Source organism: Anneissia japonica, unplaced genomic scaffold (assembly GCF_011630105.1).
Source record: "Anneissia japonica isolate Jap-2015-1 unplaced genomic scaffold, ASM1163010v1 scaffold287767_len825999_cov190, whole genome shotgun sequence".
NCBI lineage: Eukaryota > Metazoa > Echinodermata > Crinoidea > Comatulida > Comatulidae > Anneissia > Anneissia japonica.
The window spans coordinates 610,460-627,705 of NW_022707033.1; the positions used below are offsets into that span (position 1 = coordinate 610,460).

Below are 17,246 nucleotides of genomic sequence, written 5' to 3' on the forward strand. Positions count from 1 at the left end.
TTGTAGCCCTGGCTTGGGCAAGGCATCCATGTGCAAAGCAGTGGTGTTTGTTTATCCATGAAAAAAGCACGCCGGGAAAGTTTGCCTTACCAGGAAAAGGTGACGTATCTAGCTTATGACGTATGCATTCTAACTAATGTGAGTGTGACGTCACCAAAAAATAATTATTTTCTATTATAACCAAAATATTAATAACTACAAAGTTTCTGGGCGTAAATTCCCTTAATATGAATGAAGGGTTGCTCAATCTCCTTGCCATACAAATTACAGCTCCCACTGACGTCTCAGTCGAGAAATACGGGTAGCTGAAGTTTTTCTCGCAAATCTGACTACAAAACCATATCCAAATTTCACGTTCCACTTTTGACCCTGAGTTGTGATGCGCACTCGCCGCTGAGGGCGGCATTCCGGGAACCCTGCGTCCAGGAGTATAAATATGAGTACCTGGTAGGGGTTGCCTGCTTCTGCGCTGATTACCAGCAGCAACACTTAATGCATGAGGACTCAATGACCCGGGAAAAGAAGCGCTTTTTAACCTAAAGGAAGAGGCCTATTATAAATGCCCATACCAGTACCAGTTCTGTCAACAAAATCTGAGAATAATTGAATAATTACCCCTCAAAATTGAGACTCCTCTAATTCCAAGACACCACTGATTCAAGACCAACTAATGACAGTCTTCACTCTTTTAACACAAAGCTAACCCTCTAATTGGAGGCCGAACTCTGAGACTACCCCTAATTTTCAGGTCCAAAGGTGGTCTCAAGTTGGAGGGGAAACTAATAGAAAAGGATCTTGAAAATTATTATTTTTTTTCAGTTTCAATATCTTTTATTGAAATCAAAATCAAAGCCAAGGCTGAATTATATGATAATAAGTAGCTTTCGATTTGTGCGACGACGCGACACTAGAACGGAATCACTAATGTTTGACCGTCCTACCTAGCGTCCTACGTTCTCTGCATACATAGATTTGGCCAAATTGCGTTCCAGAATCTACTCGACAAGGTGACCTTAATGTTCTCGCATGCGCAGATGACTTTAAGTGACGTCATTACTGTACATTCCTGCGTCCTACCGTTGTCATACAATCGAAAGCTCCCTATCTACAAAAAATGTAGTCCAATATTAAAACATCAATGAAACACAAGCACAAGACATAAAAAATACAGGTAAAAGTAACATTAAAAATGCATTAAAAATTGAAACATCAGAAGTACACAACAGGTTTAAAAAACATACGCAGTATGTGAAATGTACAGCAAGGGATTGAACCCCAACCTGCGCCAAACCGCTTCTAGAAGTTATTTTACTGCTATAGTATTACGTTTATACTATAATGTTTATGACAATATGTTTTATCGCAGCACTCAACCTCTTAATCCTTTTAATTGTGGCCACCATGCATTTCACTGATAACTTAATTCCGAAAATGCTAACCAGCAAATATCCACGTACTGTATTTTTAAGGTCACAAGGTGAATTCAATTTAATAGTTGATAAGTAGGTTTATTTACTTTGTTCTCCCTTGGATATTGTTAATTATTCTTTATGGAGTGTATGTACTATACCACTCCTATATGTACTATACCACTCCTATGCTATTACAGTACTGGTATACCAATTCATTTATGATTTAGAACTTCAATAGGCAAAAATAAAAGTAGGGAATGTTGAAAAAAGATGATCAGGATTGCTGAGAATTTTTGTTTGCGAAAAATGAAAAATGGAAAAAAAAAATTGCTGGCGGCACGAAAAAATGGATAAAGCCCTAGGTTCAGACAGTGTGAGTCAAATTTTATTTGACAAAATCATGTGACTTGCCTAAATATGTATATAAGCACATCATCACTATTATATAATGGGCATGGGTAGTTTTTTTGTCAAAGAAAATTTGATAATCTGTGACAGAGCATAAGAGAAGGGATGAGGAACTTTTATTTTTGGCCTTGTGCTTTTAATCGACAGAACTATAAAGAAGTGGTGGCATTGTTATCTACACTAATGATGTCAGAAATTATCGAACAAGCTCCAAAGAGTTGTGCACATATTTACTAATACATTAGAAAAACATGGCCAAGAGTCTGTCCTTGATGGTGGATAGCTGTGAAAGTTGTAGAACAAAGGAGGGCCTAGGGTAATAAAATCAACCCTGCTCCAATGGCCAGTAGTCACCCAAGGCTGTTCCAATACTGGTGGTCTGTCATCTGTAAAATATCATACTGTTAACAGACTGAACTTGTACCTCTTTAGCTATATGTAAATATAGTAACCAGTATAGATAGCTTGCTGTTTCCTTGTTTGTACTGGTAATTAGCGTGCTAGATCCCTTTGATTGCATGCTGGGCTATCCATATGTCTTAGATCAAATCAAGATTTATATGCCTTCATTTATGACAAAATGCGAAACTCTATTTTGACATCGCATTTCATGCAAGAATATTTTAGAATTAATTTCCCACATTATGAATATTTTATGATTTTGATTTTGGTTGTGAAAATATAAGGTAATCTATTTTAAAAAGCCACTCCAAGCAAAAATTTGAACTTGTTCGTTCAGCCACATTAATTCCACTAGATTTGGTGGCAAATTTTAATTTGATTAGTGGTGACTTCCATCACTCCCATGCATAGCTAATTTTCAATTCATGTGGAATTAAGTTCATCGTAATACATGCCCCGAAAAGATACTTTTATAATCAATGTTACACTTTTATTAAATTATTTTGTAATACAGTACTGAAAATAAGTAAGAAATAATAATAATGATAATATAATAAAGGTTATGTGTTAAAAAATGTGTTGTACTGTATATAATTAAAAGAGTTCCCGCACAGAATCTCATATTAATTTTGATTGTCAGTGTCATGATGCATGTGTAGATGTAAATGAATCTGTATTCTAAATCATAGCCAATCACTTGGACTGTTCAGAATATGTACATTTTATATCCACAATCTGCATTATAAGGATTTTTGCGGGCTCACCAAAATTGTGATGTTAACGTGGAGCGAATGCCACTTTGAAAACTGTAAAATTCCTCAACGAGAAAGTTATTGTTCTGTTGAGAATCCACGTTCTCGTAAATTATTGATGCTGTTCACGATATTCATGTATAGGGTATTAGTTCTCGGTGCATTTATTCATTCAATATCAATTTTTTATGTTCTGTTTTCAGTTGACATTCAGTGTGGGAACGAAACTCGCAAAGTACCTGAAGCAGCTTGATTATAATAAGAATAATGTCGAGAAGTTATACCAAGCCCACCGATCACAGCCAATTTTGGCAGGACGAAGTTGCTGCAAGCTTCAGTCGCAAACGTTACAGTGAGTGTTAGCAAAAACAAATAAAAAATAAGTCATTCGCTTCTCTTTATTAGTAAATTATTTCAGACTACATATTATGTTATATCACAATTAGAAATCGGTAAACACATTAAAAATACTAAAACATTTGGAACAACCTTTCTCACAACATTTGCAACACTTTTTATTCTCATTGTAATTTCTTAATGTTTAAAAAAGAGGCCTTTACAGTATTTGTATTCAGTAATATTGTACCTTTCCTTTCTGTTTTTAAATTTAATTTGTGTTTTTTTTATTTTGGTTTTGTAGTTTTCATTTGCCTGCTTTCATTCCAGTTTTAGGCTATCTTATTGTTTTTGATTTACTTTTAGTTACTTTTGAATTACATGATTGTAAACATTTTTTTAATCTTTGTAATAATGGGTTTTGATGTACAGCACTTTGATTTTTTTTTGTAAAGGTGCTATATAAATGCTTTTTAATAATAATGATGATGATAATAATAAATAATAATAATAATAATAATAGTAATAATAATAATAAATATGTTTTCCTAAGTATCTAATGACAAACATAACCTAATAATTAAAGCTTAACACCTTTCCAGAAGCAATTGTTTTTGGGCATGTTGTTCTCAATATCCAAAACAACCATACTGCCAACTGGAAGTAAGTCTTCAGACCTCTGTTCATCTTGATATGCCTAAAACTGAAGAATATATCAGCCAGTGCAATGGATTTTTTGACTGCATCCTAGTAACTATTACCAATTGAATCTAGAATCAAGATGTTTAGAGGCAATTTATAACCTTTTGATAAATTTATGTAAATTTTTCATACAGCTACAGTAGTGTGTTCAAGTGCAATATCTCACAAGAAAATGCTTGTGATCTGAGTTCACCAGTTGTCCCATCTGGTGCCTTCAATCCAGTTAAAAACCTCACACAAAGTAAGTTGACGCAATTTGAAAGTAAAATCAGGTTAATTATATTATACTGTATTTGCATTTATATATTTTTTTTCAAATAATATCACAGTTTGCAATATTTACAAAAAATAGATAATAAAAATGCATATTTTTTTATAAGTTGTTGTTACTGAATACATGTGACTTGAAATCAAAAAGTAAGACAGTTTCTTCCCTCATCACATATAAGTTTTAATCAACCCTTTATTCTTGATGAACTTAAACCTCTGTCCATATACCATAAAGCCCCAAATAGAAGCCCCACGGACCTAATCTCAAGAAGAAGCCCATCACGAAAAGAAGCCCCTCTTTAGTTGCAAAAGTAATCTCGAAAAAAAAGCCTGTGGGCTTCTAATCAAGATAATATGGGCTTCTTTCGAGAGTACTTGCATTCAGATTAACGTTATTATTTTGATAGCATGTCAGGTTTAATATTATTTTTAATTGTACCAGAAAATTAAAAAAATATTGAAACAGAATTTTGAATTCCATTGTTGATAATTGTATAGTAGCAATTTCAAAATTTACAACATTCAATTTGAAACAAAGCACCCTCTTTATTTTGCAAGATAGGCCCATCTCGAAAAGAGGCCCATCTAAAAAAAATCCTATCCGAGGCTCCTAAAAAATTGAAGCCAGGGCTTCTATTCGAGGTTTATGGTATAATATCGAGTCATATTTGATAAATACCTGTCATATGACAATATGTATGGTACAGTACGTATGAGGTCACATATTTGTCACAACCTAGCCAGCTTGTTCATAGCTTTATTATGATGTTAGGGAGTTGAGTTGTTTCATTGTGAGGAGCGTATCTGGATTCGGACCCAAAACATTGGAATTAGTTGCAGGCATATTATCCATCATGCTGCATTGTTCCTGTGGTGGCTATTCTTACTGTCCCTCTTTTTAAGCACATTTCTAAAAAAATTACTATTTTTTTTTGTTGCAGTTTTCAAAAATACTATGAAAAAATGTCATCTGGCAATGTGGCAGTACTGGAGCTCGGAGGAGGGGGTTCACGTTGTTTACCCCTCTACTGGTTTCTCCAATATTAATAGTGTTGGAATGTCATGTGATGAAAGCTGGGATGCACGTAGCAGGTAAGAAACAAATTAAAACACGAACCTCTTCAATATTTAAGTTTTAGCTTGATAATTATTAAATATTTTGTACATAATTTTATCTTATAATTTTAGCTTGTGAATAAAATTTAAAATCTTCATTTAAATGTTTTCTTCATAATGGCTTGTTTTCAGTTACCTTAGTAAACATATAACAACATTTAGAAATTGATAAAGTATAACTGAAAAGTCATTGCAGCAATACTTATCGATTTATGCTACAGTATGTTACTTTTGTGAGGACACCCCTCTGAAATAGTTGAACTGTCGGTTTGTTTGAGAAATGAATATTATGAATGTTGCTTTCTATAACGGACTTCAGAATTGCTTTCACCAGAGGGATAGAGAACACAACTCTTGATATAATGTCATTTGAGAAATTCAATGTTTAGGCTACAATGCACAGGAAGTATCTAGTCATTGACATCATTGTCTGAAGCACCTGTCCCTGCAGCATGCTATGTTTAGTCATTAGTTTATTAGTTTAATAGTATTGTTGTAGTACCTGAAACTCAGCTCAGTTCCAAATTAATAGCATCAGTAGTTTTTTATGCTTTCTTCTACATATTCCTGAAATTCAATATTTATGATAAATATGTTTTAACAAATGTATGAATTTACGTTATCTGACAGAAAGACCTGGAAGGTCGATGAAGCATAACATAATCTGACTAAAAGAGACCTGGAGGTCGATGGAGCATAACATATATAATATTTTTACAACATGCCGACTAAAATTAGAAGTGAATTACTTTTCAGACCTGTGTATTCATCCACTGTGCGCCCTCAACAAAAGAAGGTAGTGATTTTGATTGAGCGGGGCTCATGGGTTAGCAACGAGCAGCTAAAACTTGCCCAGGAGGCAGCAGTGGTTGCCCTGGGAGTCCTCTGTGAACATGACTTGGTAAGTGAGAATAGTTGATTGTATGGCCATATATAGTCATGATGTGCCTATATAGGTCATGATATGTTGTCCTCATGACCATATTTAAGTATGTCACATGTTTTACAGGGTTTTACAGTTGCTGAATATGGTAGTGTTGGATTCATGTGAAATGCAAAGAGGCTTGATGTGGTACCTTACGTACCTCAGGGTGGCATTGTCACTATCATCATCAACATTACCGCCATCATCAGGTGGATAAGTTGATTGGATAGGAAAACAGAATTGTGATCACCTTATTGTGAGCTAAACCAAAAGGAAAATTGTTAAATTGTATTATTATTGATGCTTTTTATTGACACGGTACATTGCCTGCAACCTGTCTATTTTGATGTACATTCTTTTTCTTGTACTTAAAGAATTTCTCGCATGTACACAATATTAATCCAAAATATAAATGGAATTTTATTAATATGATTCATACTTTGCTGAAAATACACATCTACTGTACATAGCTTGAGAAAAAAGTGAAATTTCTCGTAATGATATAAGTGACCTGGTTATGATTTGAACCTACTACTTTATAACTAATAACCTGGTGACACACCATAAATAACCAACTATATCTTGGAATGAATTATGTTTTATTCATGATGTTATTTAGGTTGGAGTTGTTGCTGTCGGCTCAACCATCGAGACCTGTCAATCAGATAGTTGCTATGGTAAAAGCCTTGCTCCCGCCTCCATAGACACCAAGCAGCAATTGATCACATTCATCAAGTCAATCAGCAAAGACTCAGGTGAGAACATACCTCATTACCTACCCCTTCTATCGTTGATTAATTTTTAGAAGCTTGTAATTTAATAGAAGTAGGCTTAAAAAAGTTTATCATACTACTAGTGGTTTTAGGCATTATGTATTTCCCAGATGTATTTATTTTTGTTGTGTGGAAAAAAACTACTGTAATTGTTTTTGCTAACTACATAGTGTATGATAATGTTTGATTATAGTGACATTTTATATGGGCAAATTAAATACATAAAGCTGGATTTCTTTCATTGAATGCTTGTCTTATTGTTGTTGAATGTGAATGAATGTCGAGTTGAATGAAAAAGCAGTTAAGGCAAGGGTGTCGCAACCTAAAGCCATAATATTGGCGCTGGTTGAACAGCATGTTCGTTTATGGTTATGGTGGTGGAACAAGTCTTTTCGGATTAGGGGGTTGGCCCGGTGTACTGGTCCATACAGACCCTGTAGTGGAAAGATGAGATTAGTGGGCACCGGTTTACCGGGTAGCTTAGACCTGAAGACACCACTATGAGAAAAGCAAGTTACTGCACAAGCTAGTCCACAACTTGAGCGCTTTGAGACTTCGTATAAAGCGCTATATAATTCAACTATATTATATTACATTAATAACAATTCTGGATTTATATAGCGCCTCACATTGTCACAGCCTAGAGGCACTTAACAACAAAAAAAAAAATAAACCATAAACAAACAAATGCACTGTAAATTATTTATTCAATAAAAATTACAAAGTTACAGTATCTTAAATTGTACTCAAGTGTATAGAAACTGTTGCAATATGTGCTATACCAATTTTAATTAGTACATATTGCAACAATTCTATATGTGCTATATAAATTATAATTTGAAATGTGTGCAGTAGCTCACTTTAGGTAATGATTGCTATCTATTGCCTAAAGAAGTGTGCTGAGCTTGCAAAAGCAGAGCACAGCACCTATCACATAATTGAAGTAGATTCCAAAGTGCTATTTGTTCTTGTCATTATTATGTTAAGCATTGTCCACATTACCAAATTGTTGTGACAGATATGTATTTTCCATGTAATAATTTTCCATGTGTATATAGTGATGAAATATTAGTACAGTATTGGTATTTGTCTATGTATGTGCATGATGATATCATTCTCATTCCCATATATGGGCAAATCATAGGTTTTTATCACTTGATAGTCTGGACACATCTTTATGTTGGTTGGCTAGTAGTACGGTATTTAATTAATCACTGTCATGGTTACTGCTAAAAGTGAAAAATTTGTCTAGTCATTATTAGTACACAGCGTTTTAGCTGATAGTAAACCAAGGGTGGATGGTAGACATTTTAGCAGTGTGTGGGTGATGACATTGGTATGGATGGATGGATTGGTTTATTCGGTGTAAACACTACTTAGGATAACCCATGAAAGTCTGAAGAAGACTTATTTCCAGTGGGGTCCTTCAGGCGGTAAATTGGGCAGTACACCGGGAGACAAACCCTACTCATTTCTGAATAGTGTAACACGTTCTTTACCGTGCACACGGGCCATAATGCACACAGGACCAACGGCTTAAACGTCTCATCTGAAAGACGGCGCGCTATCGTAACTTAAATTTCAGCCCTCCAGCTGAAACACAAGGAGAGCAGTAATGGGAATTGAACCGGTGACCTAGAGATTTCCACGGTTCAGCGCACACACAGTGGCTACCACCAGTTTAACCGACTGAGCTAAGCTGCTTTCTAAACTCTAAAATAATAATAGTGGATTTTATGGATGGGCATGGGTGTTAAAAAAAGTGGGTAGAGGACCATGAAGTTAGCTTTAGACTGGCTGGAAAACTTCAAGGCTGGATGGTCCCACCCACTATAACTAAATCCTTGAGTACATACAGTGAACAATACATTCTTCTCAAAGAATTTGTCATATTTATAATATAAGCAAGTAAATAGACTAATTCATTTAATTAATTAGTTGTGTGATTGCTTTTATTGCCTACAGATTCATCATTGGGGAGTACAAACCATACTCTTGGATTAAAGAAAGCATTTTCAATGATTAAACAAGTGATTGAGCCCGAGTATAACAATGTATCGTTAGCTGGTAAGTTATTTTTTATTTAATCAGTAATTCATGAAATTTATCAAGCAATCCAGATCAGCAAATCAATCTATCAGTCAATCAATCAAATCAATCAGGTTATCAGTCAATCAGGTTATCAGTCAATCAGCCTATCAACCAATACAATAGATTAATCAATTGGTCAGTTTGTTGTTTATAGATATAAACAAATTGCTAATAAGAATTCAGTTATATCACCATTGGCACAAAAGTCTTTATGTTCAGTGGTATGACATTTTCCATGTTAGTGAAAGGTCACTGTTTCCAAACTTAATTCATTCCCAGTCAAATTTTTATGCATTGATACATTCCTATAATTTAAGGCTTGCCATCCCAAAACCAGCATAAGTGTCCAAAAAAATGAAATTTGAAGTTTTGATATTCTTATTCTCCAATTGTAAGCTTTAAAATAATGGGTCATTTAACGCCCAGAATCGACTTTATATTGCCAAAGTTATGAGTAAAATTATTATGGCTTCTTAGTGCTGAAGTGTACAATACTGGCACATTTTATGCTCATTACTCAGTTTATCAATTAGCAACTGTACACGAATTTTGGGATTCCCTCGTACCATATATTGTATTCAGTGCATTATCTAGCTTCTTGTTTCTTGTTGTTGATTTACATATATATTTTCATTGTAGATTGCATCATAGTGTACATCAGTTCCGGCAACACTTCTGGTAAAGATGAGGCTAAGAAAGTTGTGAAGACAGTAGTGGATGAAAACCAGCAGATTAATAACAGGGTCATCATCATGACTTATGCATTGATAGATGGTGAGAAGCAATTGATTCAAGATCTTGAAATATGGTGCATTTAGAAATATACTGTTCTTTAATATACTACTTAGTTCCAGTGCATTTAACATTCTACTAAACCACAATTTTTGTGTTATGTTCCATCTTTTTTACCAAGATGGAAGAACTGGCCTGGAAGAGCTAGCTTTCCTACGGGATTTGGCAGAACAGAACACAAAAGAGGAGTCTGGAAAAACTACTTCTGGGAAACAAGCAGCAACAGATCCAATGAGAAGTTCAAAGGTTAAACAGGAATCTGGTTTACCCCTTCCACAGGTAGGTATTATTCCATTCTAGAATAGACTAGTATTGGGAGAAAAAGTAATCATAGCGAAATAAGCAAATAACAAAACCGAGTTGCTAAATACTTTGTAGAATTTTCTAAAGTATTGCTATTTTTAAATGCACCAAATGCCCATGCACAAATCTTAAATATATGTGATGTCAATCTTATTATATGCCAGGGCAGATCAGAAAGAGGGGCTAACCTCTGCCTTTGTAGCTTGTGTTATTAACAAAGTGATTCCAATATTCTACGTTTACATTTAATTTCCTTTTGACTTTGTTTTGTGTGTTATCTTCTTTCTATTTTGATGATCTGTTTGTAACTGTACCACTTTGAAAAACAGTACTCAAGTACTGAAAATGCATGCAGTCTAGAGAAGGAATAAATAAACAAATAAATAATTGTCTGTTTGCAGAAAGGGGCTATGACTGTTTTGAACCAGATGAGCAACTTGCCTTCTACGATTGGTCGATTCTACATTAATCTTCCAGTATATGTGCTTTCAAATCCAACATTCTCCTTGCCTTATATAGATCCCATTGGTGAAGGTAAGTAGGAATAGTCCATTTTATATCATGTTGACACATGTGATAAATTTTTTACCAATTAGTGGAAGATAAAATGTGTTCGATGGACAGTATACACTTAATTTACGTTTGGGAATATAATTACATGTGTATATATGTATGTAGATATGTATGTATACATACATACATACATGTTTAAAGCAGTATGGCATAAACGAAAACCTAAAAAGCAGTAGGTAATTCTTTATTAAATACTTGTAATCAGTGTTTGGATGTAAAAGTGATGATGTTGCTGGGGTCCAGCAGCAAAAATGTAAATACACTGAAATCAAGTGTACAGAACAGGCCTGTCTAAGGTAAAATTATATTGCTTTCTTATGCTTCTATATATTTAATACAGCTTACATAATCAGTCTTACCAAGCCTTGCTTCTATAACCAAGAATTAATTGGTATAGTTGGGATCGACGTCAGTGTCGGTGACTTGCTTGAAGATATCACATACTATCACGAAGGAGAAGTCTCGTATGCGTTTATTGCAGACAAAAATGGTAAGTGCAAATAGCATTCATTAGTGTATAGTTTTTTTTTAGATTTTTGTAGAGAAGAAGGCTTATTGCACATTGGTGATAGTATAGTGGTTTTATGTAAGAATATGGCCATTCTTCAATGTCCACAGCATATTTAACCTCTCAAGTTTTATATTGCTGCTTTATTGATAGCATTTATTAAATTTACACCCTAATAACATTGACTTGGGTCTATTTACCCCATTTACCAACTGAAAACCAATGGAAGTTTTTATCATAAGAATGTTGGAGACATTTTTAAAAACTTTGTTCACAGGTAATGCTCTAAGCCATCCATCCCTTCCACGACCGTTGTTTGTTAAAACTCAGCCCTCATTTGTTGATATTGCTTTACTGGAACAAGCTCCTGGGTTTGATGCGGTGAAGAAGTCCATGATGAGGTAGGTTTCAGTTTGCATTTGAATTTACATCCAGGCCCTAATGAGTTTGGCTGAATCCCACTATTTGAGTGACACATCCAACAATTTGAGTGACCCCTCTCAGATCTCTAGCTCTAATAAGGAATCCATTAAGGAGTCCTTGTTACAGGCCTAACATCTAATTATCAACTATATTTTTATGGTCTCTGCTTAGGGCTGTCCCTATTATTTATTTTACAGCACCTACAGTAAGCTGAGGTTCTGTCTAAGCTCCTTGAGCAAAAAAGTACTACAGTAGAAACAATCATTGCAGTCACTAATTCACATAAAGAGTTATTCATTCAGTCTTAAGAAACCATTATTGTATTGACATTTTCTACAGTGGTGATAGAGGGCAGCTTATATTGCGACAGTCCATCAATAGCACAGCAGATGTGAAGTTCATCTGGATGCCGGTACCAGGCAGTCCATACTCGATCTGTATCGTTAGGTTGGAGGCTAATCAGAAAATGCGGCACTTGCAGCAGATGAAGATGGCCTCAAGTGATGGCAGTATTTTGTATCACCGTCTCGATCTCATTCCCACTAACGCCATGTGCATGCATCTGAAGCAATTGGGAACCAAAAGTAAATAACTATTTGACTTGTAAATCAATATTAATGTGTACATTCATCATGATGCATATATATATATATAAACATCAGTGCATACATCCACATCAAGGCATAACATTATTATCTATGCATACATCCACATCAGTGCATACATCCACATTATTGCATACATCAGCAGCAGTGCATACATCCACACCAATGCATACATTCATAGAAATGCATGCATCCACATCAATACATACATCCACACCAATGTATACCTCTACAGTACACCAATGCATGCATGAACATCAATGAATACATCAATACCAAATGCATGCATGCATACCTAGTAACCATCGCATACATGCACACCATTGCGTACACCCACATGAATGCATACATCTACATCAATGCATATATACACACCAGGTCATGCATTCACACCAATGCATATATCCACACCAATGCATACATCCACAGAAATGCATACATCCACATCTGTGCATACATCCACACCATTGCATACATTAAAGCCAATGCATATATCCATAGCAATGCATGCATCCACATCAATACATACATCCGCACCAATGCATGCATCCACATTAATTAATACATACATATCGAAGGCATACATGTATACTATTGCATACATGTACACCATTGCATACATGCACATGAATGCATACATCTACATCAATGCATACATCCACACCAGTGGATACATCAGCATCAATGGATACATCAACACCAATGCACACATTAACACAAATGCATACTGTATATCAACACCAATGCGTCAACACCAATGCTTACATCCACAACAATGCATATATTCTCAACAATGGTGATAATATTATATCCTCAATAGGAATGCATCCATATTAATGTATATAATTACAGTATATAGTTGTATCATTTTATACATATCATATTACTTATATTATAGTAATAATCTTGTCATTAATACTTATTGCTTGTCTAGTAGAGTAGATACTATATTTTACACAATCTGTATTTTTTTGTAGCCTCAGGTACACTGATGCTGGCAGCCAGCAGCTTTAACTCCCCTTACCAGCACATCAGCCAGGAAGAAACCAAGCATGTAGTACAGGGCTACTTGGCCTATTTGAATGACAACACAATGCTCATCTCCAACCCTGGTTTTAAGGTAATGGCTTTTCAAACAAAGGTGGTGCAGGCATTGTTCAGCATGTTTGCATTTTTGAAGTGCGCTGATATCATTATTTCGTACAGAATATAATTCCTATTTTTGAAGTCAATCATTTTGTTTCCATATTTGAGGCATGTTGTGGCAAAATGGCTAAGTTGTAGCAAAAATTGAAATTCCAGTTATTGGTATTTTCAGATACCTGAGTTTGTGATCTTTAAAATAAGGGGTCATTCATTGAAATTGGACATTTCAAGTCTAAGTTATTGGAAAGTGAAAGTACAGTACTCTTAGAATCAAGATAAACATGATTTTGAGTAATTGCCTTTCAAAGTTATATGTGCATACATTTTTTAATAGAATGAACTTTCAAAATAACATTAAATAAACAATTTGTTGACCACTTCCAAAACTTATACTTTGGTACATGATTAATAAGACAATAAACTGAATACTAACTAAATATAATAAAGACAGAAGACATCAAAGCAAAAAGAAATTACACTAAATAAAAAATGAATTGTTTTAAATTTTATAGGACAATGAGTTAATAGTTCTCTGTTTTATGTGATTAAATGTATTTTAGGTATTTAGATAATCCCATATTGTTAAAATTGACATATATCTGTTGTGTTTTTGTGTTTACTTCTTTGTAACTTACCATTTAAATAACCTGTCATGTAACTGAGATTTGTTAATACCACAGACAATTGTTAAATGTATCTGTTTTCCACGCAAATAATTCTCAAAAGTCAGTGCATATCATTAAATTGTGTTTAATTTTGTTGTTAATCATTGCAGCCTACAATTAAGAATGATGTACGCGTCACCAAGGGCATTGAAAAATTTTGGATGAGTCAGATTCGCAAGAGCGAGCTGAATGATTACATTGTCCGAAGGTAAGCCAGTGCATTAAAATCAATACACAGACCTGGAGAAAAATCTTTTGTGCCTCTGACCATGAAAATCTTTTATAAAATACCTCCAAATTCCTGGTCATGCTCTATTTCCTGACCCATACTCCAGAGGGCATACTTAGTTATGTTGACATTTCCAGCTGCATTGTCAGTTACGCATCACTGCATCTTGCATGATTTTTACTTCATATATTATTTGTATTATTATTATATTTTTGTAGGTCATTATTGACATCATAGATAGATATCATCATTGATATTTACAAACGTTTCCTGAAATTCTTTTTTACTTGTCTATCAAGTGGAGAGAATTGTATTGATGAATTATTAAATAATGTTAATTGACAAAAAAAAAAATATAGCTTCTATCTAACAACTTACTTTGGGGTGCAGATGTTTATTACTATCAACTGGTGCCATTTAAATATTCATTGTATAATTATTAAATATTTAAACAATTGTCTAAACCTCTTTATATAATTTCATATTATAGGTACTTGGTCACAATCACTGGCGTACTACGTATGTACCCTGGCACATTGATGGACAAGAATTATGAACCATCACTGCGAAGCTGGTATGTCCGTGCCCTGGATAACCCCGGATTGGTGACTGTCTCCTCACCGTACCTGGATGTTGGGGGAGGGGGATATGTGGTCACCATCAGCCATGTACTATATGAGGGCAGGTATGTTGTAGTGTTTGTTTTTTGATATTTTATTCTCCAAGTCAAGAGGAACAAACATATTAAAATAGAATACTGTATCAATTATCCTGGTAATTTTTTTATTGTTATTTTTTATTTATTATTAATTATCATTCCCTTAACATTAATAACATTAATTTAAATATAATTCCAAGATGTGATTGATAAATTTGTTCATTTTTGTATTTCATTAGTTCAACTGGTAAGCATGATCCGAGTGACCGGGTTGTTGCTGTTGTTGGCATTGATTTCACAATCCGCTACTTTTACAAGCTGCTTCTCGACACATTACCTATGTGTAGACATTCAACTGTTCGGTAAGCCATAATCTACTGTTGTATTATTGCACATTCCATGTATAAGTAAATTGTCCTACTGTTGGGGTAGGACATTTTATGTATAAGTAATTGTCCTACTGTTGGGGTATACATGGGTACTCCCAAATACACCAAGCTAGTTAGCGCTTCGTGAGGAGTGTTGAATCCGATCCCTAAGTAGCAGTGAGATGTAACTCTTTACTGACTTTAAATGCCTTGTTATGGGCCACCTCTTGTGAAAGTTTTCCTTGTTTGGGGAGATTGACATCTGAAATATTTTGTTTTTCTCACACCATAAATATATATATCATGGTATCATATTTTAGGCCCTTGGTTGGTTTTCTTTGCTGTGAAAGAACATTAAATATAACAGATAAATAAATTATTATTAAATGTAATTTTTATTACTTGTCATAGGTGCTTCATGATAGATGATGCTGGGTATTTGATTGCACATCCTAGTCTAGTAGAGCCTGCTGGCAAGGGACCCATTGAGAAGCAGCATGTCACCCACAAGGTAACATCAATGGTTTTGTTATTTATGTTGCCATATTTGATAATTAAATTATGTAATCACTTAGGCACCAGGAAAACATGTTGTACACAGTAGATTAGCTTATATTCTGTACTGCACAGAAGTATATTTCACAGCCAGTTGCGGCTCCAGGTGTTTGCCAACGGAGTTTAACAAGCCCAACAGTGATATGTGAACCTATAGCCTAGGTCAGGGTCCCGAATTAAAAATTCCTGGTGGGGTTCATGTGGAAAGTTTAATACTTTAGGATTGCTAAAGATTGTGTTTTTAGACTACTTTTTGACATCTAGTTACACTGCACCTTTGATCATATCTTTTTGGAATGATACAATATATATATATATATATACATATATATATATATATATTTGTATTGGTAATGTTATTATAATTATCTTCAGTCATAATTTTCTTGTGTTCTGTAACAGTACAAGGATATTTCCTGGGATGATAAGTAAACAATGAATATGTAAATAAAATACACGAATATTTACCTTTTGATTGTTATAGGAACCTCTGGTTGCCAATGATATTCTGAATCACCAAGGCTTTGTGAAGAAGAAGTCATGCAACAGCTATCCAGATGACACCATCCAGCGCCTCTATCAATTCAATACCAGCTGGACTGGGCTCCTATTTAATCTCCTACATAAGGACCATTGCCAAAAATACAAGATCGTGCCTATCCCAGGAACAAATGCATTCATGGGCATTGTGAATGAAACATGTGATATGATCACAACATTCTGTCCTTGTAGTACAGTAAGTTGTCATTTTTTTTCACACAAGTCATTGATATCACATTTTTGACTTTATGAATTTCACGAAGGATTAAGATAGTGATAACACACTATTTGCCAAAGTTATGAGTAAAAATATTACAACTTCTCTGTACTGAAGTATACAATATTGCTACAGTCTTAATGCTGATTACTCAGTGACATTTAGTGACAGTACGCTGGTTTTGGGATGCAAACCTCAATTATTAGAAAGCAGCATAGCTCAGTCGGCTAAGCTGGTGGTAGCCACTGTGTGTGCGCTGAACCGTGGAGATCTCTAATCCCATCGCTGTTCTCCTTGTGTTTCAGCTAGAGGGCTGAAATGCAAGTTATGATAATGCGCGGTCTTTTAGATGAGGCGTTTAAGCCGTTGGTCCCATGTGCATAATGGCCCGTGTGCACGTTAAAGAATGCAGTACACTATTCGGTAGAGAGTAGGGTATTGTCTTCCAGTGTACTGCCCAATCATCACCAGAAGGAC

General features: G+C 34.8%; 1 protein-coding gene across 1 annotated transcript in view; it reads left to right on the forward strand.

Annotated features, from left to right (window-relative positions):
• The window catches only part of LOC117106301 (VWFA and cache domain-containing protein 1-like), a 33,548-nt gene that overhangs the window by 10,693 nt on the left and 5,609 nt on the right, over positions 1–17,246 (forward strand). Inside the window, exons 3-20 of the mRNA XM_033247662.1 lie at positions 3,178–3,326; positions 4,147–4,253; positions 5,224–5,374; positions 6,155–6,299; positions 6,943–7,078; positions 9,062–9,163; positions 9,827–9,961; positions 10,101–10,258; positions 10,684–10,816; positions 11,196–11,345; positions 11,641–11,764; positions 12,126–12,370; positions 13,369–13,511; positions 14,313–14,410; positions 14,922–15,116; positions 15,329–15,451; positions 15,869–15,968; positions 16,497–16,748. Of these exons, the coding sequence (XP_033103553.1) occupies positions 3,178–3,326; positions 4,147–4,253; positions 5,224–5,374; positions 6,155–6,299; positions 6,943–7,078; positions 9,062–9,163; positions 9,827–9,961; positions 10,101–10,258; positions 10,684–10,816; positions 11,196–11,345; positions 11,641–11,764; positions 12,126–12,370; positions 13,369–13,511; positions 14,313–14,410; positions 14,922–15,116; positions 15,329–15,451; positions 15,869–15,968; positions 16,497–16,748 (2,646 nt within the window). The remainder of the gene's footprint in view (positions 1–3,177; positions 3,327–4,146; positions 4,254–5,223; positions 5,375–6,154; positions 6,300–6,942; positions 7,079–9,061; positions 9,164–9,826; positions 9,962–10,100; positions 10,259–10,683; positions 10,817–11,195; positions 11,346–11,640; positions 11,765–12,125; positions 12,371–13,368; positions 13,512–14,312; positions 14,411–14,921; positions 15,117–15,328; positions 15,452–15,868; positions 15,969–16,496; positions 16,749–17,246) is intronic.